General features: G+C 40.8%; 1 protein-coding gene across 1 annotated transcript in view; it reads left to right on the top strand.

Annotated features, from left to right (window-relative positions):
- PDE11A (phosphodiesterase 11A) overlaps positions 1 to 24,153 on the top strand; it is a 319,917-nt gene that overhangs the window by 207,290 nt on the left and 88,474 nt on the right. Inside the window, exons 11-12 of the mRNA XM_033111416.1 lie at positions 21,206 to 21,352; positions 21,612 to 21,719. Coding sequence (XP_032967307.1) covers positions 21,206 to 21,352; positions 21,612 to 21,719 — 255 coding nt within the window. The remainder of the gene's footprint in view (positions 1 to 21,205; positions 21,353 to 21,611; positions 21,720 to 24,153) is intronic.

Genomic DNA, 24,153 nt, shown 5'->3' on the forward strand with positions numbered 1-24,153 from the left:
AACAGTTCAGAGATCCAGAGCCATCTTGGACTTGGCCCAGACTCTCCTTAGCAAACTACCTAGACTGCTCGCAGCCCATCTAACAGTGAAGTGTGGTGGCTTAGGTGTAGGGAGGGCAGGAGTCCAGACTGCTGGGAGCTCGGGGCCCAAAGTGACTGAGTGCAAAGTGGAGCACTGAACCAAACTCAGAGCAGGGTAGTTCCCAGAGCAGGGGCTGATTTAGAAATGGGAACCAAATTGCCAAAACAGGGCACAGATGAGGGGACGTTAGATATTATTTCAGGAGCAGTGAAGCAGCTGTCTGACAAAATCTTTGGTGCTTCTCAAGCTACTCTTTCTCCTCTACTAGTGAGAATTCTACCCAGAGCACCTTGTATGGAGGCACCAAGTCAACCATTTCCCCATGGCTTCTTTCTTCTACCACCACCTCAGTAAACCTTCAGACATTTCTACCCCCAGCCTTTAACCAGCTGAGATCCTGGGATGTTTTCCTTCCCTTCTCGTCTCCTCTCCTGTGCAGACCCACCTCATATCTGTCCCCAACCCTTAATTTTGCTTGCCATAGTTTCATACTTTCTCTTCTAGATGGTTATTAGGTTTCCCCAGCAGTTAATATCTACCTTATTTAGTAAGCCTTATTTGATATTTATATTAGGTCATCCCAATCAATCTTTTATTACCTCCCTCTTAGATTTATCTCTCTATATTGCAGGTTTCATTGTTCACCACATTTTCTTCTCCTCTTTATCTTTCATTCCCTCAGAATCTCTATTCAGACTCACTTGTTTGGTTCAAAGCTCTGAATCCTTACCTACCCACAGACATCTGTCTCTCACACTGGCAGGTAAAGCCCATCTTTGCTGGGCATAGGAACCTAGGATTACAGATTTTATTGTCTCACATGTGCATAGATGTTATTTTTTGCTTTCAAGGTTACATTGTGAAATCAAATACCAATCTGATTCTTTCTCCTCTCTAAGTTACTCAATATTTCTGTTTGGCAGCTTGTAGCTTTTCTTCCTTCTACCTTAGATTTCAGGAATTTTATCAGAATATCCCTGCATGTAGGGCATTTTTCATAATTAATACAGACTCTGGTCTTTCTTCAATTTAGGGAAGTGGACTATTTTGGTTGTTTAATTATTTTCTTTCCTCAGTAGGTTTCTTTGCCCCTTCTGGAATTCCTGGAGTTTGCTCATTTTTCTCCTGGATCTATCCTCGAAGTATTTTGTCTTTTCCCTCCAGATTTCCAAATGCTTATATTTTTCTTCGTGCTTCAATGTATTTCTTCCACTTGATCTTCCAATTCACTACTTTGGATCTCAACAGAAACCATCTTCTTCCTTATCTACTGACCTTTTGTTTTTAAGTCATGTTTTCAGTCCCGTTTTTCTGCTGTAACCCACAGACGTGATGGTGATGAGGGTGATGCACAAATTCTCTTCTGTCTCCTCCAGCAGCTTTATTTCTCTCTGGTGCCTGAGTCCCTTCTTATGCATTGTTCTTTTCCTTTGTCCACTGGGGCTCAGGTCCAGCTCCTGGGAGATTTCCATGGCAGGAGTCTAAGGAGCATGGGAAGGCATAGAAGCCCCATGGGTAAGCAGTGAGCTAACAGGCAGGCTGCCCACCTCTATGGAGACCTCAGCAAAAGAACAGGGTCACGTGGCAGTGCGAGGGCATGTAGAATCTTCTCATGTGGAGGGGAGGGAATAATCAGGAATAACAATACCAGTCACCATAGTCGCTGAGTAGGAAAGCATTCCTTTCAGAAGTTCTCCCCATAAAGAGGCCCAATAAGGAAAATCACCAGATAGAATAAGGGAATCTGGACCAATGTCCAGCTGCACCTCCTGGCTGGTGGATCTTCTGTAATTCAGGAAATGGGGAGATGTTCTTCCTCCTCCTGCCTTCCATAGTGTGGATGTACAAAAAAGGAATTCGAAGAAGGTTCCAACACACTTTAGGTTCATGCTGATCTACTTAATGTTACAGAGTCAAAAAAAGCACAGAACATTCAGAGTGGTCCCACACTCTCCCCCAGCACAGAGCGCCGCTGTCAGACCTCAGGGACAGCCTTCTAGGATGCGTATTTTTTCCCCTACCTCCCACTCAGAGCTCTCCCACACACTCCTTTTTCCCCGTCCCCCCTTGTCTCAGTCTTTTTCTATCTCTAGCCCTTCAAAGTTCCCTTCCCTCTGTTTCCTGAGCTGGAGTCCCTCTTTGGTCTTAGAAATTTTTAAGTCACCAGCCCAGCTATTCCCTTCTTGCTTGGTTTCACTGCTGGGCGGAGGCAGAAGAGGACGGAGGGGAGGTAAACCCCAGGGTGGTCTGGACGCCAGGTGGCAGCTAACTTATTTTTCTTTCTGAATGATCCAGATGCCTAAAAAGCACAAGCTATCCCACCCAGCCAAGGCTGACATGGATTTCAGGCTCCCCTGCCCACACGTTCTCTCATTGTGAACTTGAATTTCATGCATGGGCCTACTCAATGATCCCTTCCTGAGTCCTGGGCCTTAGAGTTGTAAAATTGTCCAAATCATTAGGCTACCATCCTCTCTCCCTCTTCTCTTTCGATTTTTCATATCTTCTTAACGTATTCAAGCTTCTTACCAGCATGTTGGTTAGCCTTGCTGAGCCTCATAGGGGTGTAAATATTCAATGAGAAACTAGCTGCAGGTGGTAGCCACTCAGAAAACGCTAGTTCCCTTCCTTTTTATTTCTCTTCAAAGGCTCTGAGTGACCTATTATTTCTTGGCCATCCTAAATTAGGTGAGGGTGATTTTGGAGACATTTCTACACGGTGCCCTCCTCTCTGATGCTTGCACAGTCGAAAGCATACAGTAGGCGCTCAGTAAGCACTTGATGACCCAGCTTCCTTCCTTCAGTTCCCTACACCTCACCTTGTAAGTTCCACGCTGTCTGCATACGTCCTGTTCCTGTCTCCTTTCTCTCACAGCCAAAACCAAGAGAGCAGCATTTGTACATTTAACTCTTGTGTGGGACTAATGACCAATGATCCTAATAATCGTAGACTGTGAGTGTTTAACAGAAAATAAGGACGACAGCAAAGTACCACTATTTAAAACTTAAGTTCTACTTGTGGTATCTGTCATCAGCATCTGTTTTAGCTTTGAGCCTTCTATCCCTCTCCTTGTCCCAAAGAGAAGTAAAGGAAAACAATTATAAATGGCTTTATCAAATGACTCTTCACATCATTAAATCACTTTGCTGTTTATGCAGAAGCAGGATGGGAATTCAGAAACACATTACCCACAAATTACAGAAACAGCAGAGGAGGAAAAGAGCAGCAGATACGGAGCTGCTTGGTGATTTCCCTTGTGACGAGGTTGGTCCCTAACACTGCCCTCATGCTGGCTCTGACATGTCCCCTCTTACGTGGGGGCCCCTCTCTCAGGAGAGAGGTTGAGAGTTCAAACCTCTGTTAATCTCTGCTGCCCATTGGAAATGGAGCTTTTCTTCAAACCTCGAGAGACTGCTTCCTCTTTTCTAACCACCTCTTTCTTCTGAGGAAAGTGTTCTCAGAGAAGGTATCCTTTTACATCTGTCAGTTGGATTCAGCTAACATCACGGAAAGCCTGCCAAGTGGCAGGCCCACTGGGTGGTTCAAAAATGGAGCAGACACAGTTTCTGTTCTGTCCTGTTCTTCAGGGAGTCCCTATCTAGTAGGATAAACGGATACTTACAGCACTCTGCAAATTACCTGGCACATAGTAAGCCCTCACGAAGTATTTGTGGAATGAATGAGTGAAAGAATGAACTACCCAGTAACAGAGAGCAGACTGTGGTAAATGCTATGGGAGAGAAACAGACAAACTATAGTGGGAGAGTTAATGCAAGAGACGGCCAGCGGTTAGAGGCACTGAGGGGTGCCTCCCAGGGGAAGCCACGGAAGAGCAGAGCCTTGCAGATGGAAGGGTTCTGTTGAGCCCAGTGGGGTGAGACAAACTGAGGTTGGCACACCAGGGATCTCTGGGAATGAGAAATCTTTCCTGGGCCTTTTCTCGACAGCATAACCATGCAGTCATTTTCTACCTAAGGCAAATACAATGACAGAGACACAGGAATGGCAAGGGCTCGTTCAACAAGATATTGGGCTGAAGAATGACTCGGTTGCCAGCTCTCCGGAAGAGGATCCCCTTCCCTGGCAGAATGGGGAACTGATTTCGTATTAGACAAGTTTATAGACCCCCGATTCTTATCTTTTGAGGTGTTTAACCTGAGCTTGAGGAGTCCTGTTTTCCTCCAGTGAATCTTGGATACCCCCACACTGAATATATTTCTTTCTAAGAATGAATATCGTGCAGTTTGCTGAGGAGAGAAAGCCTTTTTAGATTGCTTTGCTAAGGAACCAGGGAGAGGAAGGACTAGAATTGTAACCAGGATACTTTTGAAGGGGACCGCGATGCTTGAGTCTGACATGAGTCACTTGTTTTGAATTCCTGGAAAGTTAGTATTCGGTTAGCCTGCAATAATGGCAGTCGTCTACTATGGATGGAATTGTGTTCCCACAAAATTCATATGTTGAAACCCAACCCTAGTACCTTAGAATGTGACTGTGATAGAGATAGGACTTTTAAAGAAGTAATTAAGGCTCAATAAGATCATTTAGAGTGGGGCTCTAATCCAAAATAACTGGTGTCCTTATGAGAAGAGGACAAGGAGCCAGGGACGCCCACACACAGAGGAAAGGCCATGTGAGGACACAGCAAGTGGCAGCCCTCTGCAAGCCGAGGAGAGACGCGCAGGAGAAGCCAACACGCCAACATCTTGATCCTGGACTTCCAGCCTCCAGAACTGGGAGAAAATAAACTCCTGTTTGCTTAAGCCACCGAGCCTGTGATATTTTGTTATGGCAGCTCTGGTAAACTAACATGCTGCTGCCATAGTATATTGAGGGCCTACTATGAGCCCGGCACTGTGCCAAGTGTATAATCTCACTTAACATTTTTAATGACTGGAGAGAGATTCCTTTTTCAGAAGAGGAAATAATAGATGCCCAACCACAGTTCTAGCAAGTGGCAAAACTCAGATTCAAAGGCAGATCTGTTTGGCTCCAGACATTATGCTCTTAGCATACCACCAACCTACACTGATTAAGTACTAGCCGTGAAAGTAGTGCTAGGCTATAATAATTGCTGGTGTTTGAGTATATTAGTCCTTTCTTTATGGAACTTATAAAAGATGAGAGGCAGACTTACAAAGATACATACATACATACATACATACACACATATATACATACATAATACATGGACAAGAACATCTGCAATTAATAATGCCATGGCAATGCCACAGTGAACCAAAGCTAAGAGAGCAGTAAAATGATTATAAAGACAACGTAGGGGAGAGGTTATGAACATAGGGGGCAAGAGGCAGATTCCGCGTTTCTAGTCATATCTCGGGCAAGTGACTTATGTTCTTAACCTGAGTTTCCTCATCTGTGCTAGGGGGGCTAAACTGGTACTAATGGAACATTACCCATTGGGTTGTTGGAGGATTGAGTGAGATACTATAAAGTGCTTTGCATGATGCTTGGTGCATAGTACCTCTCAATAAATGCACCACAATGAAAAAAATCATTCTTCTAATGTGCAGTCTACTAAACACTAACAATAACTAACCTGTCTTAACATGGTTGTTTCTTCATTGTTTAAATAAAAATTATTAATGTTGAATTTATGACTATTTTCACTGACCCTTATATATGGGTTTCTAAATTTATAATTCTATTTCCAAAATACTTTTCTCCTGTCTCCAGCACACTCAGCTTAAGTCAAATACCAACAATACAGTCAGGGAAAAATTAAACTGTCAGTGTGGATGGACAATCTGACAGAATGTCAAGAATTAAAAATAAAATGTGTGTGTGTGTGTGTGTGTGCGCGCACGCGTGCGTGCATGTGCACACACACACATACATGGATGTACGTATGAGCATTTTTAGGAACACCTCCATCCATCTGAGACTAAATCCAGTTATGATTCAAGACAGGGAATCGTGGCTGAGGGATCGGCCTTGCACCCCTCCGCCTCACTTGATAGATAGCTTCTTCACTGCAGGTGATTGCTTTATTCTGCCCTAAGAGTAGAAACTTGTTTTTATAATACTTCATATGCTTTTATGGCACAAACCAATATAAATATTTACAGGATCTATCAGTAAAAGTATATAAATTCTTATTCATCTTGCATAGAGGAACCATGAAAACCATGTGGCAGGTTGAGTCTATTTTTCTCCAGGAAGACAACTAACTCCATACTGAGGCAACAGCAGAGAGACGCTTAGTTCCAGAAGTGGCAAAGAGGCTCCACTATACTTTTGATGCACAGGATGGGAAAGAATTTCTATTGAATGCATGAATGTTGAAATATTTTTTTCTCAGCAACTCACTGGAAAGTGATGGTTGGGCGGCCAGCCACATATGCTTGTGGTAACAGATTGCACTCTTAACCCCAACTGCCAAGACGAAAAGATGGGTCAGGGTATGGAACAAGCGGGGAGAGAGCACGGGATCAGGCCAGTGATGTGAATGGAAAACCCAAATAAAACCATGTCCTGGTCAGTGACTCTGCACCATCGTCTTCACCCCCAGGGTGGCTCACTCTTGTCATTAGCTACTAAGTCGAATCCCAGTGTTCATCTTTTGCCCCTCCCTGGCTCTGCTCCCATGGAGGGATGTGGAAATTTGGACCAGTGCATTGGGACCCACCATCCCAGCACACACGGGACAGGATCAGGCGGAGTTTTACCAAAACCATGAAGAAGGGAAGTTGAGCTTCAAGTTCGCTTTGGTTCCCCCAACATTGTTCTTCTTCTCTATGACGTCACAGGTCCCCAGGTCGCTTGCCCCTTGCTGTCCCCTGTGCCTTAGGCGTCATGGTTCAGTATGAGTGTTTGCTTGTTCCTGTGAATTCTTATTAGTGGTAATTCTGTCATAAACCTGTAATTTCAAACTACAGAAACAAAGGAATATGATGTTCCTTAGTCTTTAGCTGTCTTTAATAAAGTGAAGAACAAAGTCACCTGGTCCTTATTACTGGTTTCCAAACCTTGATCCATTACGAGGGGATGATGACCTGTACAGCCTCTCCTCTTACTGGTGCAAAAGCTCCTGGTTCAAAAGCTCTCTCACCTTCTTTCTCCTTTCACTTTTTTTGGTCCAGTTGCCAAAACAATTGTCAAATTGTTGTCTCATTTCTTAGGGTATTATTCTCACTTTCTGCCCTGCTTTCTGAGTCTTTCCTTCCACCCCATTGCATCAAAGGTGTTTTCATTTTAATCGGGAAGAATGATCTACATCGATGAAACTCTAAAGGTGACATTTCATACAGACAAGAGAGAGAGCTCACCTGGAATTGCAGATCTTTCCCGTAGCCTAACACATAGACAGTTACCTGTTCAATCCACGTGGAACTCATATTTGTGCATAAAGTTGCATTTTTTTCTTTGTACCATTTCCACCAAGAGTTGGGAATTTCTGGCATTTTTTTTTTGCAAGTTTCTGTGTGTGAAATTAACATGTAAGCCTTCTCATTAAATCCATACCTTTAGAATAATTACAGCAAACAAAGGCCAATAGCAGAAAAGTTAAGTGTTGGGTGAAGTTGTTTTATTTGTTTTCTAAGATACCTAAATTGTTCTAAATCTAATATAGAGTGGTTGTTGGTTGGAATAGATGGCACTTAAGCCGTAAGAAGCTGACATTTAAAATGTTTTTATTCTTTTAAATGGAAACAATGTGATTAAATCTATATTACCTATTATAGAATCTGTATTATTTCCTAAATGATAACCTCGGTTATCTTCTATAAATCTCTTTTGTAATATTGTTTAACTTCCTATTCCTCTTTTAGTACTCTTCAGGTGGACTTAGGTACTTAGATAAAGAGTTTACCCTCATTTAGTACACAGGTATAGAATCCCTGCTGTGTGTCCTGTAAGCTACCAGGCACTGTGGAGTATGGAAGAAGCATTGAGGCAACAAATTCAGGTTGAGGTGGGCAGGAAGCTTTGAAGATTCGATCGAGTATTGCGCCAGGAGTGTACCAAGGAGATGGTGGTTCTGGCGGGGCCAAGACCAGAGGCAGCAATTTATGGATGAGCAGCACTTGCTTTAGGGTGTTCATATCTCGCATCTCTAAACCTTAAACTCTAATGCAATCAACACAGACTTGGTGCAAATATACACCATCTTCCCGTGATTAAGACATGAGAAGAAGGATGCTAACAGAAGAAGTTCATGATCACCTCATGGGGCCACCATGTTGCACTCAGGCATCCACACATCAAGGATCCATCTCCTTCTTGGCTGGGAGGGGGATGAAGCAGGCTAGCTTCTGTTTCTGAGTCACACAGTGAGTAAGCTCAGATGGGAGCCTGAAGACCGTGGCCACAGAGTTAGGGGCTCCTCTCTGTGTCTCCTGCTACAAATAGCTCCAGTGATATATAGACAAATAATGTATTAGGTTCAAAGTTCGAAGGCTACTTGACTTACTTGTATTACCTGATCTTGTATTTCTGTGCATGTGCATGTGTGTGTGTGTGTGTTTGTCTGTCAAGTGTGAAGTATTCACAGGGGTGGTTGGCAAAAAGTCCTACAACCTCAAATCCACCAGGGGATTTGGTGGCATGGTTTGAGGAGAACTGGTAAAATAACTTCAGTGAGATTATCAGGCCTTCATTCACTTATCCAATAAATATTTAATGAGTTTCTTCCACGTGCCAGCTACTGCCCACAGTGGTAGACTGTGCTGGGCATTTAGGACACAACAATAAACAAGGTAGACATGGGCCCCACCTCCTCTATCAGACCTTTAATAAATATTTACACAAGGTAATACTGGTGGAGCAGGGATGTCATTCTCCACTGCTCCAGATCTCAGGGTGTCTTGAGTTGGTTCATTTCAGCTTTCACTCAAATTTAGGTGTCTAGGGCTCCCCCACCAGCACTCCTCTGGGTACATAGGATCCTGGCCCTTTTTCTTGGCTTTATTGGCATCCTTTAGGTGTTATGTGTTTGGGGATTCAGCAGAGGTGCGTTGCCCAGACAGGTGTGACGCCGATTGGGTGGTCAGTGGGTGAGGTGCTAGACATTGAAAGTCTTCACCATCTTCCAGTGGGGGAGGAATAGCTGGTGAGTCCCCAAGAGCAAGCAGTGGGAGGTATCTACTTGAGCAAAGGTAAGACAGTCCTGATTCAACTACCATGTAGCTTGTGGGAGCTCAGAAAATGCTTCCATGGTGGTCTTTGGCTAGGTGCATCTATTTCCTAGGTATGTCCCCTGGATCAACTGCCATGCTCCCAGGGGCTCTCTCCTTTCTCTTTTATACCATTTTCCGACCTCTGTGAAGTGAGAATATTCTTCCTTTCCCTTCTCTTAACTCCCCCAGAAGCACACTCTGTTCTCCTCTGGTTCTTTCAAAATAGATGCTGATCACCCATTGACTCAGAGCCCCACTCAACCAAAAACAGGTTCCCTTTCCTGGAGAACGGAGAGCTTCTTGATCTTCAAATTCTCCCAAAAGAGGAGGGAAAAGGTTTGCTGCTGAGTGCAGCAAAGAAAAAGGGAAAAGGAAACAAAGAGGATTGCTTTTCCATATGAAGAATCCATACATCTATCAACTGCCACAACAAAAATTGTGATCTGAGCTTCGAAGGGGAGGTTCTGGGAGTTGTGCCCACAGAGGACAGAGACTGGTCACTGCCAGGGGACAAGGGCGCAGTTGAAGGGAAGTCAATCCTGGAGTCATAGGCAAGGCAGGGTCCTGGGCTGTGGTCCAAGGTCATTGATGGGAGCTTCAAGTTGATGCCTCCAAGGCTCTAAAGCCCATTACGGCAAGTCCTGAATCAAGCAGCATTTTCATAAACTCTGGGGTCTCCAGGTCTGAGTCTCATGGTATTGTGCCATCTTCCAGTGAGATGGAACTCTGCTCTGCTCATGCTGTTCCGTCCGCCTGGAATAGTCCGTGTTTCCTAATTCCCCGGGTGAGCTTATATCCATCCTTCAACGTCCGCGTCAGATGATCCTCCTCGAGTGTTTCTTGGCCTCCTATATGCTCCCCCCTCCTGTGGCATCAGAACTTTAAGCTTCTATTTTTTCTGTTTACTCTTCTTTCTCCTTGATTAGACCATGAGCATCTCAGGAATGGATTCAACCACTTTTCTTAGATCTTTTCAACATCTCCATATAAGCTCTACGCATATAATCTTGAGAAACTTTTGATAGAGTAACTATTTTAAATTATTCTAAATATACTTTATAAAGGTGAAATTTAATGATGATTTAGAATTTATGCAAGGACACTAAGCTAGAGGCATTCCATCAAACTCTCCCATGGGTTCCTACAGTGCTCTGCGTTTCCCCCATCACAGCACTTACCACATTGTATTTATGGTGATTACGTATTCACTCTGTCCTCCAACAGACTGAGAACACAGAAACCATACTGACTTCACAAATGTATCCATGGTACAGTGCAGAGCCTCTTGTAGAGTTAGGCGTGCAATACACATGTGTTGAATTAAATTGAATTAAATTTAGCTATCTCCTAAGGGAGTGGGTAGAGTTGATTCTTCGGTGTCTGGTCATTGAAATTTCCCATATCCATCCCTGAGGCTGACGTCAGTATAAAAATGAGTGTAATACTGACATGCCAACAATAACCATAATTAATACCAGTCGCTATTATTCAGTTTTCCAATTTCCAAGCCCTGTGCTAGACTCTTCATGTTTGTTATTTCATTTATTCCTTGTAACAACTGCAAGACACAGTTTTATTGTTGTCTACATGAAGAACGCTCAATCCAAGGCTTACTTCAGTTTCTTGCCCACGGCCACTTAGCAAGGAGGTGTCGGAGGTAGGATTAGAGCCCATATCTGTTGTGAAGAGTGTTCTAGGCAACTACAGGGAAAATTTAATAAATATCTTTAAGAGAAAATAATTACGGAAAGAATTGAAATCATACTTTCTAGTAACATCCCTGCACAAATCCCTGATAAATTCAAACCCTTTTCTTGGAGGCTGTTTTGTTAGTTTGATGCTTCATCACATGTTGGCAGTGAATTAATTTTTTCCCAACATTTTCTTATGAAAATTTCCAACCATTAAGTGTGTCAAAAGCATTGCACAGTGAACCCTCCTCAGGCAGTGGCTTTTCACTTCCTTAAAGAACCTCTTATAACTCTGCCTTTCATCCCCAAAATTTGCACACCACCCAAAGCCACCCCAGCTCTGAGTAATTCGCTTCTGTGCTGACTGGGGGGATAATGCTTAGAGCAATGGTTCTCAAACGTTAGTAGCACCGGAATCACCTGGAGGGCTGGCTAAACACAGGTCGAGTTTCCGATTCAGAACGTGCATTTCTAACAAGTTCCCAGGCGATGTTGATATAGCTGGTCGGGGGTCCACACTTTGAGAACCACTGGCTTGGGAAATTTTTCCCTGAAAAACACAAGAGACATTTCTCTCTAGACTCAGAGATAGTATAGCTGTGTCTCTATGGGTTTCCTTAGCCCCCGCTTTTTTTTAGTGTTATAGACACTGTAAATCATCTAACACATCAGATTCTCTTGGTGGTGGTTGCTAGGAAGCTGACAAATGTCTGGCTATTCTTACAAATGCACTGATGCCATGGCATGCATTGTGTCTAGAAACTTCATTTCTGGTCATGTTTTGTATTCCTATCCTGAATTCCCTTTGATTTCTCTTTCTGGCCTTTTTTTACTTTCCTTTATTCTTCTGTTATTGCATTGATCTTTGAAATCCACATTACACATTTTTGGAGGGAACAAAGCAGGTTATATATACCACTATCACCAGCAACAGCAAAATAACACTTTGATGTACCGTATTGACTTCATTTTCATCGGAAAGCGGTCAACTGTTGTAAAAAAGTAGAGATTTTTTTTAAAAGAAAAACTCCTTCAGAGTACCCACCTCACTAGGGACCATAGGACCATTTTAAATGAAAGATTCTACACATCGTCATCTTAGCTGATTCCCTTTCTCCTTCCACACTGCCGTTAAGATCCTTGTAATGTACACACTGCAAAATGGATTCATCTTATAATCTTACTTTTAAACAGTCTTCTTTCACAAAGTAACTACAGAAAACAGAAATATATAAACATGTATTACATCACCTGCCTTGGTATATGTGCATGTGTGTAAGAAGAAACACTTGATGCTTTTTCTTTAAAAATAACTTATACTAAATTGTTTTGAATTTAATTTTAAATGTTATGTACTGGAAAAAAGAAAATCACTTTAAAAATCACCTGTTTTGCTGAAATTCAGTATTTAAATTTTCAGTGCCGCTAAGGAGAACTGTTTTGTTGATAAACATAAACAAAGAGGGCATATTAGAAACATCAAAGAGCCAGGTTTGAAAAGACAGTCCCGTAGGAGAAAGTTTCTCTGTTTGAAAGAGGGATAGTCACATGTTGTTTCTTTTTCTTTTAGTTTTTACCACAACAAGAAAATAAGTGGGAACAGTCTTCCCATGAGGCTTTATGTTGCTGCATGAAAGATTACAAAGGCGGTCTCTGAGATTAATAGGAAACAGTTCTAGATATGATTGTTTCACTAGAAGAGTTCAAACAGAAATAAAAGGAAAGCCATTCGATTTTTAACTTCTGGTGAAATTTCTGAAGTTCACATATAAAGAGGGAATAGCAGTTTCATTTTCCTATTAAGAGATTCAAAGTAATCAAGGCTAGAACACCAAAGTGAATTAAGCAATAATTGGGAATTAAAGGTTAGGAAGAAGGGGGTAGGTTGTACTGAGGAGATTGTATTTCTTTCAACTTTCCTCTCTTTTTTAATATAATCATTATTGCCTACTAATATTCCTTGCTTTTACTTGGTTAGCCATTTAATGGGAAGCTGTGCACTCTCACGGTGAAACAGGTATTCACGGCTACCAAGAGCCTAAGAGCAAACAGCTCATGGGAAGTTCTTCTCAAATCTGAGTGTACATAAGGATCACCTAGGAAGGTTATCCAGCTACAGAATCCCTGGTAAACCACAGCGGAGTCAGAAGAAAGCGATGGTCCCCTCCCCCAAATCACACATAAAGCCACTCAAGGCAATCTGCGTGCATGATTCAGGGACCGAATTCCTGCTCTAATGGGTATGCTTGAAAACCCTAGAGTATAAAGCGACTATAAATATTACAGGGATTTATACAACTGCAGAGAAGGAAAGGTCACCAGAGGATAAGATAGGAATGAATGAATGGGAATGAACTTGTAAAGAAGATGGGGTTTAAATTTCTGGTGGCATTTCTTCCTTCCAGAGAAAGGAAGAAGTCAAACCCAACGGATGTGGGGGTAGAACAACCTAAAGCCATAGAGGGAGAGACAAGAATAAAAATTGTAAATTGCCCAGCCTGATGCTTCCATAGAAGACTAGAAGGTGATAGCCCTGAATTGGCAACGCAAAGCCGGTTTATGAAGAGCCTTGAATGCCGAGCTAAGGAATTTGGCTTTATTCAGCAGGCCACATTGAGCCCTTTAAAAGCATTGAAAGAGGGTGTGACATAATAAAAACGTTACGCGCTGACTTAAAGGGAAAAAGTCTGTTTTCACTTATAAGCATATACTATGTTTGTTATATATTTTAATATGAGATAGGATAAGGCCTTATTATTCTTCTTTTAGACATATTTCTTGGCAATTCTTGGATGTTTATATTCACTCTTACGTTCTACACTGTACTACTGCTGTATATAAATTTAACCCAGGAGCTGCAGAGTTGAATCATCTCATTGTATGACCAGCCCCAGGGACACAACTCTGGTCTTCACATCACTCCTACACGTGGCACCAGGTGGCGTCACAACCCTTTCTAGTTTCCGGTGTTGTTTGTACGAGCCGGTATAGCCTGTACGTGTGGGGGGCCAGCACCTTCTCTGTCAGCTGACAGAGCAGTACCAGCACTTTATTGCTTTCTCTCGCCTTGGAATTCTGTATCTTTGCCCATAAGTTTCATATGTGGTGGATAAACCTGTGAGGCACCTAAATATCCCAGCTTTCCCTGGTCGGAAGGTGGCACAGGGACTGGGATTCATAAGAAGCTGTGTCCTCCTTTCCTGAGCAAGAATAGAAATTAGTTAAAGTTTCACTCTTCACCACTGGAAATGTCACTGTATGCTGTCTAAACTACTAGTTACTGCTACGACTTTTAGTCCCTCTAAAGCCAGTGTGCGTATGTGTGTTGAAGCATTTCTCAGCAGTGTCCCAGATGTCCAGAGAAACCGTCCCAGAATTCCATCTAGACAGAAGGATCTCTTAACTCCCTGCTCTCCACTTTACCACATCACCTTTTTCCCCGCTTCCCTTTTTTACCAAGTTATCTTGCCTGGCCAAAGGTAGTGTTAGAGCAGAATGCTCTGCTGGCCTGTCTGAGCGAACGTCATCCTCTGCCTGAAGTCTGCCTCTGCTCCCGCAGCGGACAAGTTATTTTTTCAGGGTGGTCTTGGGAATGCTGAGCTGATTCTGTGTTCGCTCTAATCAAAACAAAACTAACCACTGGGACTTATTTCATAGTCAGTTGTAAGTTTAGATTTCCCCAAATGGATTCATTTAAGACCAAAACTTTGTCCCCTCAAATGGATCCAGGCTACTCATCATAAAAGAAAAAAATGGATTGATAAGTTAATCATTTGGATCTAAATCCCAAACACAGCCCATGGTACACCCCAGTTAGTTTATATAATGCAGGAATGGAGAGCCCTTTGGCGTGGCAGCAGCTCACTTTTAGAAACAGTGTAGTGGTTAGGTTAGGAGCCAGTTTCTAAATCCAGACTCTTCAGGTTCAAATCCATCTCTGCCAATCACAACTGTACAAATTTGAACAAATCGACTATCATCTGTTTTAGTTGCCTCATCTGTAGCATGGGATTAAAAATATTACCTACCTCTTAGGGTCCTTGTGAAGATCAAACGATTTAATATGCAAAAAGTGTGAGAAGAGTCCCAGGCATGTAGTAAGTGCTATAACAATGCTGGTGAAACAACGAAGTTTGTAGTTCCTTTCACGTCACCACAGCCCCGTCTCCTGTCTTGAATCTGAGAATCCTAAAGTCCCCACTTCTGCTTCTGTTCAGAGGGGTAAGTGAGTGAGTGGTCTAGATTGGCAACAAGTCAATTCTCTTTTGAATGGCGAGGGTCAGACCACTGCCCATTTTGTTGTTTTCCTTCTGTTTTCTGATCATCACAAAATGTAATATTGACGTGCCAAAGGATCCAGGATTGTATTTTAACATTTTACAGCTTCTTTGTAAGGCTACCTTTTCAATTTTAGAGGAGGCAGTTTTATGACTCCCTTTGATAACCACTTAACTATTAAGACTCAAACAAAGAAGAACAATGGTCAAAGGATATCAGGTAGTCCCAGCCTGCTAAAGTCCTACTTCTTGAACATTATTCAAATTAGCTCCCAGACTCATAATTCTGTGTTTTCATTTATTGCTGCAGTAAAGTAAATGGTTCTTTTATCCAAATGTTATTTCCTGGCTATTAATTCAGTAGTTATTTTGGATTGTAGCACTCTTCTTTGATTTAGGGATATATGGTACCTTATAAATATTTAAAAGTTAAATACTGACACTTGGAGAAATTGACTTTGATTTGTTTTGTTAATATTCTATGGCTAGAGTAATTATAGCTTTGGAAGATACTGTCCGTTCTCTACTTACCAGAAGAGATGGGGAGCTTTTGTGTCCATAACAAGGAAATTTGGCAACAGAAGGCCTTTCCCAAATCTTTTACAGACTAGGCCTTCATGCACACCCTTCAGGACACACACTACTCTTTATTCTTCGTAGTTTTCTCCAAAAAGTGCTCTTGAATTCAGGAATGTGGATGAAAACTATCCATATATCTCAAAATAGCTAGAAAATGGTCATTCCTGAAAGCCTTGGACTTTCTCTGCATCTACAAGTGCCAGCAAGGGTTTACGACAGGGCTCAGGGTGATCTATAGACTGGTATGATTTAACTCTGGATCAATCAACCTATTAGGGGAAAAAAAGACAAGGTCAATAAGGATGGGTCTTGGTGAACCAGAGATCATCCTACATTTTTCAACCTAATGTTCTTATTTCCTTTCCATTAACATTTCATAATGAAAAAATGCCTGTATTCTTTAATTTTTAAGATAATTAAGTGAATTTAGTGCCTTTGAAGGGTAGAGGATTTATAATGGTCTCAGGGAATACACTATTAATAACCTACGAGACAGCGGCCACCTGGAGAGCAGCAATGCCATTTCCATCGTTAGTTCTGCTCCTTGGTCACAGTTAGACCTCCTTTGCCAATTCAGAACCAGTCTCTTCTCCTGAGACCAGGAGGACTTGTGTCTTCTGGGACAGGGCTTCTACCCTTTGGGAAGTGGTTTTCCAATTATATTTGAGTTTGAATGTAAACAATTACAACAAGCACAGATCATTCTAAGTGCATGGCATTCTCTGTTTGCAAAGCCTTGAAACACGTGGGAAGTAGAGTCATTTTGGAGCTTCCCTAAGGAAAAGAAACATGGCATCTGCCTCTAAGATTGTTACAACCTAATAAGTGAGGTCAGGATTGACACATGTGAACACGCAGGGGCTCATAGCAAGTGAAAGAGGTCTACGTGGTTGCAGCCAGGCCCATGCACACGGAAACAAAAGGACTAAAGACCAAAGGCTAACTTAGCTCTGAGTTCTCCTAGCTGGTCATGTAAGACATCATTTAATAAAGATCCTTTCCATAATTTTTAAATAAAGGTGATACACACACACGCTTTCTTTTCTTCCTTACCCAAACCACACTAAAACAACAACAAAGGGATATTTTTTAAGGCATAAGTTCTCAAAGACAAAGAAGTGGATAAATATTAAGCCCTTTAATGGACAAATATTAAGTGATTTAGCAAGCCGAAGAAAGCCAAAGTAAGCTAGCCATGGGAAAAGCTGAGGGGCAAACAGATTTATACCATAGACCTCTACCTCCAAATGCCTCAGGAATTGACTAATTAAGTACCTTTGGAAGTGGGGATGAAGGTGGGGCAATAAACAGGGAAATAGAGAATCTAAGAAGCAGTTAGATCTCCAGATACTTTGTCTCATTCTTCTACTCCATAAAGACTGGTGGCTTATCCTTTAAAGAGAGTATACTGGCACATCTTTGGGTTAGGGGGACACCAGTGCGGAGCTTTAGGGTAGGCGTACAGGGGAATTGAATGAAGAGTTGTAGACCAATACTGAGGCTCCTTCTTCACCCTCCCTTCCCCACCAGCTTCATCCAGAAGATTCTTCTCTGAGGAATCTGAGTAGCTATAGAGCAAAGTCCTAAAGATACCAACATTTGGTGGCTTTCCCAAAGAAACAGTCAATCAGATCTCCTTATAGAGAAGCCCCCAGAAGCTCTAATAGAAGCTTTTAAACAGGAGTAGAAAACCAAAGATCCCCACACAGCCAGGGAAAACCTCTAGTACTGCTAAAGGCTCTACTAAATTAAAATGACTTAATGAAGGATAAGCTGATTAAGAAAAAGAGTAGACCATTGATAGATGATGCACAAAGCAATATAGTATATATAAACAATTAAATATTATTCAGCCTTGGGGGGAAAAAAGGAAATCCTGTCATATGGTACAACATGGATGAACCTTGAAGACGTTATACCGAATGAAATAAACCAATCACAAGAAGACAAATACTGCATAATTCCACTTATATGAGGTACCAAAAGTAGTCAAAGTCATAGAAACAGACTCATAGAATGATGGTTGCCAAAGCCCTGGGGGGAGGAGGAAATGGGGAGTTGTTGTTCATTGGGTGCAGAGTGTCAGTCATGCCAGATGAAAAGTTCTAGAGATCTGTGCCTATAGTGTGCCTATAGTTAACAATTGTCTGTACACTTAAAAACTGTTGACATGATAAATTGAGGTTATGTGTTTTTTTACCACAATAAAAAACAGAGACTAACAAAGGGAAGGGTGTGAAGCAAATTATTAAGGGAAAAGAGAATGTCAAGTAGAATTATCATTAACATTCTCAGAGAGGTAAGAGAAGATATTGCATTCATGAAACAAAATTAGGATGCTATTTTTAAAAATTACCAAGGAATATCCAGACAAGAAAAGAAGAACCCCTAGAAATAAAAACTATAATATTAAATATTAAGAATAGGAGAGAGGATACTTCCTAGAAAATAGAGCAAAAAGAAAAATAAATAGAATATAGGAGAAAAAAGAAAAACCTGTTCAAAGATCAATAAAAGGAATTCCAGAAAAATAAGAGGGAAAGATTTTTTTGATTTTTATCAAAGAGAGTATTTTTAACTTTTTACTAGAATTAAAGGACATGATTTTCAAGATTAAAGGGTTCACAAAGCACCAAGGATTATAGATGAAAATAAACTCACATTGAGGTACATTTTCATGAAATTTCAAAACTCTAAAAACCAAAAAGCAGATCCTACAAAAATGCTCCAGGAGAGGGAGTCATTTTCAAAGGATTAGGACTCTGAATAGCTTCTGACTATTAGATATCCAAATGTAGCATCTAAAGCTAAAACAGCAATGCCTTCCAAATTCTAATGGGATTATTTCCATCCTAGAAATCTGTATCTAGACAAACTATCGATCAAATGTGACAATAATATGAAAACAATTTAAGACATGCAAGGTTTCACAAATTTTTCTACCATACCCTTGCTTTTTTTGGAAGCAGCGGGAGGATGTATCTCACCATAATTAGGAGAGAAACCAAGAAAAGAGAAAGATGTGGGATAAAAGACAGATGAAGGCACCCCCAGAATTATGGTGAAAAAGACATCCTAGGATGAAAGCTATCTACCAGACATTGAAGACTGCCAGTCCAAATTGCAGAAGCTCAGAAAGTTCCAGGAGAGATTTCTTCATGAAATTTGATGGAATACCCAAAGTATTCGAACATTTTCAGATGAGACTTAGATAACTGGGGGAGAATTTAAGGGTTGAATTAATGATAAGCACATTGAAAATGAAGCACACGTTAAAGAAGACAATTATTAACTCTACAGAATACAAAATGCTGTCAAGGAAAGGAAAAATAATCATAGTAAATTACATGAGTTAGCGATGAATGTCTTTTACATAGTCATGAAAATATAACCCTGAATAGTTTTCTAAACAAAGTTATTATATTTTTATGTTGGGGAGTGAGAAAGGTAGTGTATGAGGCAGCAGAGGTTGACAGATACAGTGTGAGACAGCTTGGTCTTCATCTTCGATGATGGAAAACTAATAGAAATGCTTAGAACTAATGCTTAGAACAGAAAATATTCAAAAAACAAAATTGCAAGCATCCTACTTTACCAAATACAAAAAAATAAAGTATCTAGATGATTTGAAAGTGGTCACTTCTGGGTAAGGGAAAATTTTAGTACAAGAGTTCTGGAGTGTGTGTGTGTGTGTGTGTGTGTGTGTGTGTAGCCTTGCAGACCTAATTTACTCTTTTTAAATATATTTTAAAATATATTTAAAGTAAAAAACAAAGTAGTAAAGAGCTTAGCATAAGGCTAGAAACTCCGAATAAGGACATATTTCTACTACCACCATGTTTGAATTTCCAAGGAGCTAGATTCTACAGACATGTTAACATACTAAAATGATTCACTGGAGAATAAGCTAATTAAATTTTAATGAAAATAAACAATCTGCAGAATGTAACTTGTCCTGGAACTTATGTGTTTGCTCATTGTTCTTCCATGTTGTGGAGACTAACCAGTGTCTGGATTTTAGCCTAGAGATGTAAACTCCTGTGGAGGAGCATGGAGGTGGAAAGAAAGGATTGATTATATGGTTTCAGGGATGTTTAGAGTGACCAGAGTTAGATTTTGTTGCTCAGCCAAAGTAGTTCCAGAGTATACTCGTAAATTACTGCCTGGGTAATTTACACTTGGCGAACAGGCTGGGAATATGAATACAGAATGGTCTTGATAATCTGAAAACATAGAAATGATTCCCTTATAAGAGTGACCCAAGGGATGTGGTAAACCCAATTAAATCAGCAAAAAAATTATTCCCATAGATTTTTTTTTTCCTTCTAAATTTATGTAGGACAACTGATTGACAACTGCCTACCAAGAGTGTTTTGAAAACACTGAATACAGTCAGCCCTCTGTATCCACAGGTTCCACATCTGAGAAGATTCAACCAATGGCAGATGGAAAATATTTTGTAAAAAATGTTACATTATTGCTGACATGTACTATGTAGTTAGGCCTATAATGGCTGCATCTGTACTGAACATGTACAGACTTTTTGTTATTCCCTAAGCAATACAGTATCACAACTCTTTATATAGCATTTACATTATATCATATTATATTATATTATATTATATGTAATCTAGAGATATTTAAAAGTGTACAAGAGGATGTGATTAGGTTATATGCAAATTCTATGACATTTTAATTAAGGGACATGAGCATCTGCGGATTTTGATATCTACTGGGGTCCTGGAACCAATCCCCCAGGTATACGGAGGGACGACTGTATGTATGACCAGTATTGTAATTATGTTGTGATGTTCATAGATAATGAAGCTGAAAAATACTGCAAATTTATTCCTTCAATAAACATAAGCTTAAACTAACCCTCCAAATATCTGTTTTATTAAGAAAACATATTTTGCACCAGAGATGTGTTGTCTGATCCTTTCCATCCTTCTCAATATACAGAACATGTATGTAACAAAGAGCACGTGCACAGCTACAGGATGTAAGGATACAAGAAACAAGGCAAAATGGTGTATCCCCATGTCCTTCTGCTGAATAGCAACAATTAGAATTCACAGCTGCTGGCTGCCCAGATGTTTCTTGCATTTAGTGTTCTGTACTGTGTATCAGAATGTATTATATGACTGTGGTTTCAGTAAACTAGACAGCTTTGTATTCTAAATTCTGCAGACTAGATCCAGTGCATATATTTTTTTCTTCAGATTGGCTTCCCTCTCCCTTCCCCCTTCATTTGCTTGGAGCATTTGCAGTTCAGAAACAAAAGACATTTCCAGCTCAGAGTTTAGCTGTATCAGAGTGTAAGTGTAGGTCAGGTCTGATTTATGTGGCATGTCTGATAAGCAGGAGAGGAAAGCAAGATGAGGGGTCTGGGAAAGCTGGTGAACTTGGCTTGACTTATGCCTTTTGCTTTTGTAGGCAGCCAACATCCCTTTGGTGTCAGAACTTGCCATTGATGACATACATTTTGATGATTTTTCTCTTGACGTTGACGCCATGATCACAGCTGCTCTTCGGATGTTCATGGAGCTGGGGATGGTACAGAAATTTAAAATCGACTATGAGGTAAGATGTTATGTGTTGGGAGATTCCAGGAGTGCACCTGGAGCAATGTGGTAGCCACTCTGAGCCTCAGGTTTTCCAAATACAAACTAGGGATGATGATATTTTCTCTGCACACCGCGTGAGATTACTGTAAAAATTACATGAGATGTTCCTGGAAGGACTTTGATCATTAAGGGTTACTCAGACATAAGGCATTGTTTTGATAATGGTCCATTGGAGACATACAACTGCCTGATTCACCTCCCCGTTCCCATTTCAGACACTGTGTAGGTGGCTTTTAACAGTGAGGAAAAATTATCGAATGGTTCTGTACCACAACTGGAGACACGCCTTCAACGTGTGCCAGCTGATGTTTGCGATGTTAACTGTAAGTGTGTTTAGTGATGGTGGAAGTTCATTTGTCATTATGCGGCCCTATGGGCCTTCTTCACATTTCTGTGTCTGTGACAAATTGCCCTGTGATTTATTTTGCATTGGAACTTACCTACCCTGGTTATTTCACAACAATGTCTGAGCTTTAAAGCTGTAGCACCACTGACATCTTGAAGTAGGCGTTGTCTTGGAATGATTGCTTGATGTTTTATTTTTAATGTTTTATTTTGGGAAACGGGTTCTTTTTACGAAAGAAATGCTTAGATTTTCAAGGTAATCTTTCTGCAGAGGATATGGGGATGAGTAACTGAACCAAGAGATCACCAGATAAGACTCCCTAGGCAGGTGGAAAACCAAAGTAGGGAGGCGTGAACGTTACCCACAGAGACACGGGAATCCTGAGAGAATGTTCTCAGAGTTTAGGGATGCATCAGGCTTAAAGTCTCTGTTCCAGGGGCTGTAATCCAGTGAAGATGGCCAGTCTTTGTTATAGAGATAGCTAGGGCAGCTGGCCAGAAATAAACCTTGGGATTTAATCTAAAAGCAAACATTGTGGCAAAGATTGAAGCAAAATCCTCCATTCATCTCCACTTGCTGGCAAGAAATAAGGCTTGTTTTGGCCTTATTTGCACTTAGATGGTTAAACTATCATCTAGTAAAATGTTTCCTGGCTCAAATTTATTGATTTTTATTAGCCTCATGGTTATATATCCATACAGATGTATACATACATGTGGGTATGTATGTGTGTAAACATATTTACTATACAGAAAAAAAGAGAACACGAGTTTTGGATTTTCATAACATAAATCTAAATACCATACATCACTTCACCCAGATTAAAAATTAAACCCAAAATAGGGAACTCCAAATGACATACATTTTTCTTTGGTCCAAATGAATGAAGACTATTCTGCTCCCTCCTCATGAAATTCTCTGCCCTATTCTCTGCCTATTAAAATTTTACTCATCCTTTAAGGCATTGATCTAATGCCAGCTTTTCCACTAAGTCTTCCCTTTTCTCCCCAAGCATCAATAATTACTTATTTCTCTGCACGGTGTCTGGTACAACACATCTTTCTTTCTGCCATGTATTTTAAGTTACAGTCTCTCATTCTATAGAGTAGGCTGCTTGAGGCTGAAGAGATAATTTCTTGTTCTGTCAATAACCTTCACTTATTTGCTCAACATCCATTTATTGAGAGTCTTTCCAGCGCCTGGCACTCTATCATGCACTTGGTAGGTTTTCAACAAATACATGTTGGAATGACTTGGACTCAAATATGCATATAGCAGAGAAGATGGGACCATTATGTCTTCACTGTTATACTCAAGGCCTTGGGTTTCTTTGAATCCTCGACTGCTTAAGGGAGCAAGCAGACTAACCGGGAAAAACCGGACTGACCCCGTCCTTCAGTAACATATGCCAAGAAAGCAGTCAGCCAGTCAAGTGAGGAAGAAAGATGCTTTGAACTGTGAGCCTTAATTGCTCAAGTGCCAATGTTGCTCTAAAATATTAGGTTGGTACAAAAGTAACTGTGGTTTTTGTAATGGTTTTTAACCTTTTAAACTGTAATTACTTTTGCATCAACCTAATAAATAAAGAAATAACCACGTTCATCTTGCTTTTTCATATAAAATCTCAGGAGACGAGGAATAACTTTCTTGTGTGTCATTCACGTGTCTGGCACACAGAGGATGTTCAATAAAGAAATTATTAACCTATTATTTTGGAGAACCTATGGATTTATGGCGAATTGCCAAAATAAGTAAGCAGGAAGCTTTTTCAATGAAGGAAAAGGAATGGCCATGACACTGTGAGTTAGAGATGTCAAAGACAGAAACAGACTTTATGACAAACCTTAAAATCGTTGGGATGGGGAAAGCTGGCAAGAGCAGCAGGATGAAGGTGGACACTGAGAAGTAAAAGGGAATGCGTACCCCGTTGTCTTCAGTAAATGTTTCCATAACACGGACAAACTTGATCCTTTCAAGAAATTGAAGACAACAAGACTCACAAACTATGTCACCACAATGGGGGTACTCAATGCCAGAATATTTCAAGGGTATGGTTATTTTTGCAAGTCTACAATCTTTTTGCAAGTGTGCAACCTTGAAGAGTATCACTGTTTCAGAAGATTTGGGTTCTGTTTTTGTATTAATGCCAGCACCAAAAGAGAAGAGTTAACTGTTAGAGTTCTCTTGGAGGTGGAGGGGGGAGGGGACTGAAAAATAACAAAATATATTGGTCAATGTTATGTTTTTCTCCCTCACATTGATCTGAGTAGCCACCTCTGGGAAAGATAGTATTTTCTGCTCATTAAATTTTGCTGAACTTGACCAAGGGTTACAATAGGTGGAAAATGTCAACTTGCGTTTGTCCTAACAAGCCGTCTCTTCTCCAGCTTGACCGTGGGCAATCTGGTTAA

The sequence above is a fragment of the Rhinolophus ferrumequinum genome, chromosome 8, assembly GCF_004115265.2.
Source record: "Rhinolophus ferrumequinum isolate MPI-CBG mRhiFer1 chromosome 8, mRhiFer1_v1.p, whole genome shotgun sequence".
Lineage (NCBI taxonomy): Eukaryota > Metazoa > Chordata > Mammalia > Chiroptera > Rhinolophidae > Rhinolophus > Rhinolophus ferrumequinum.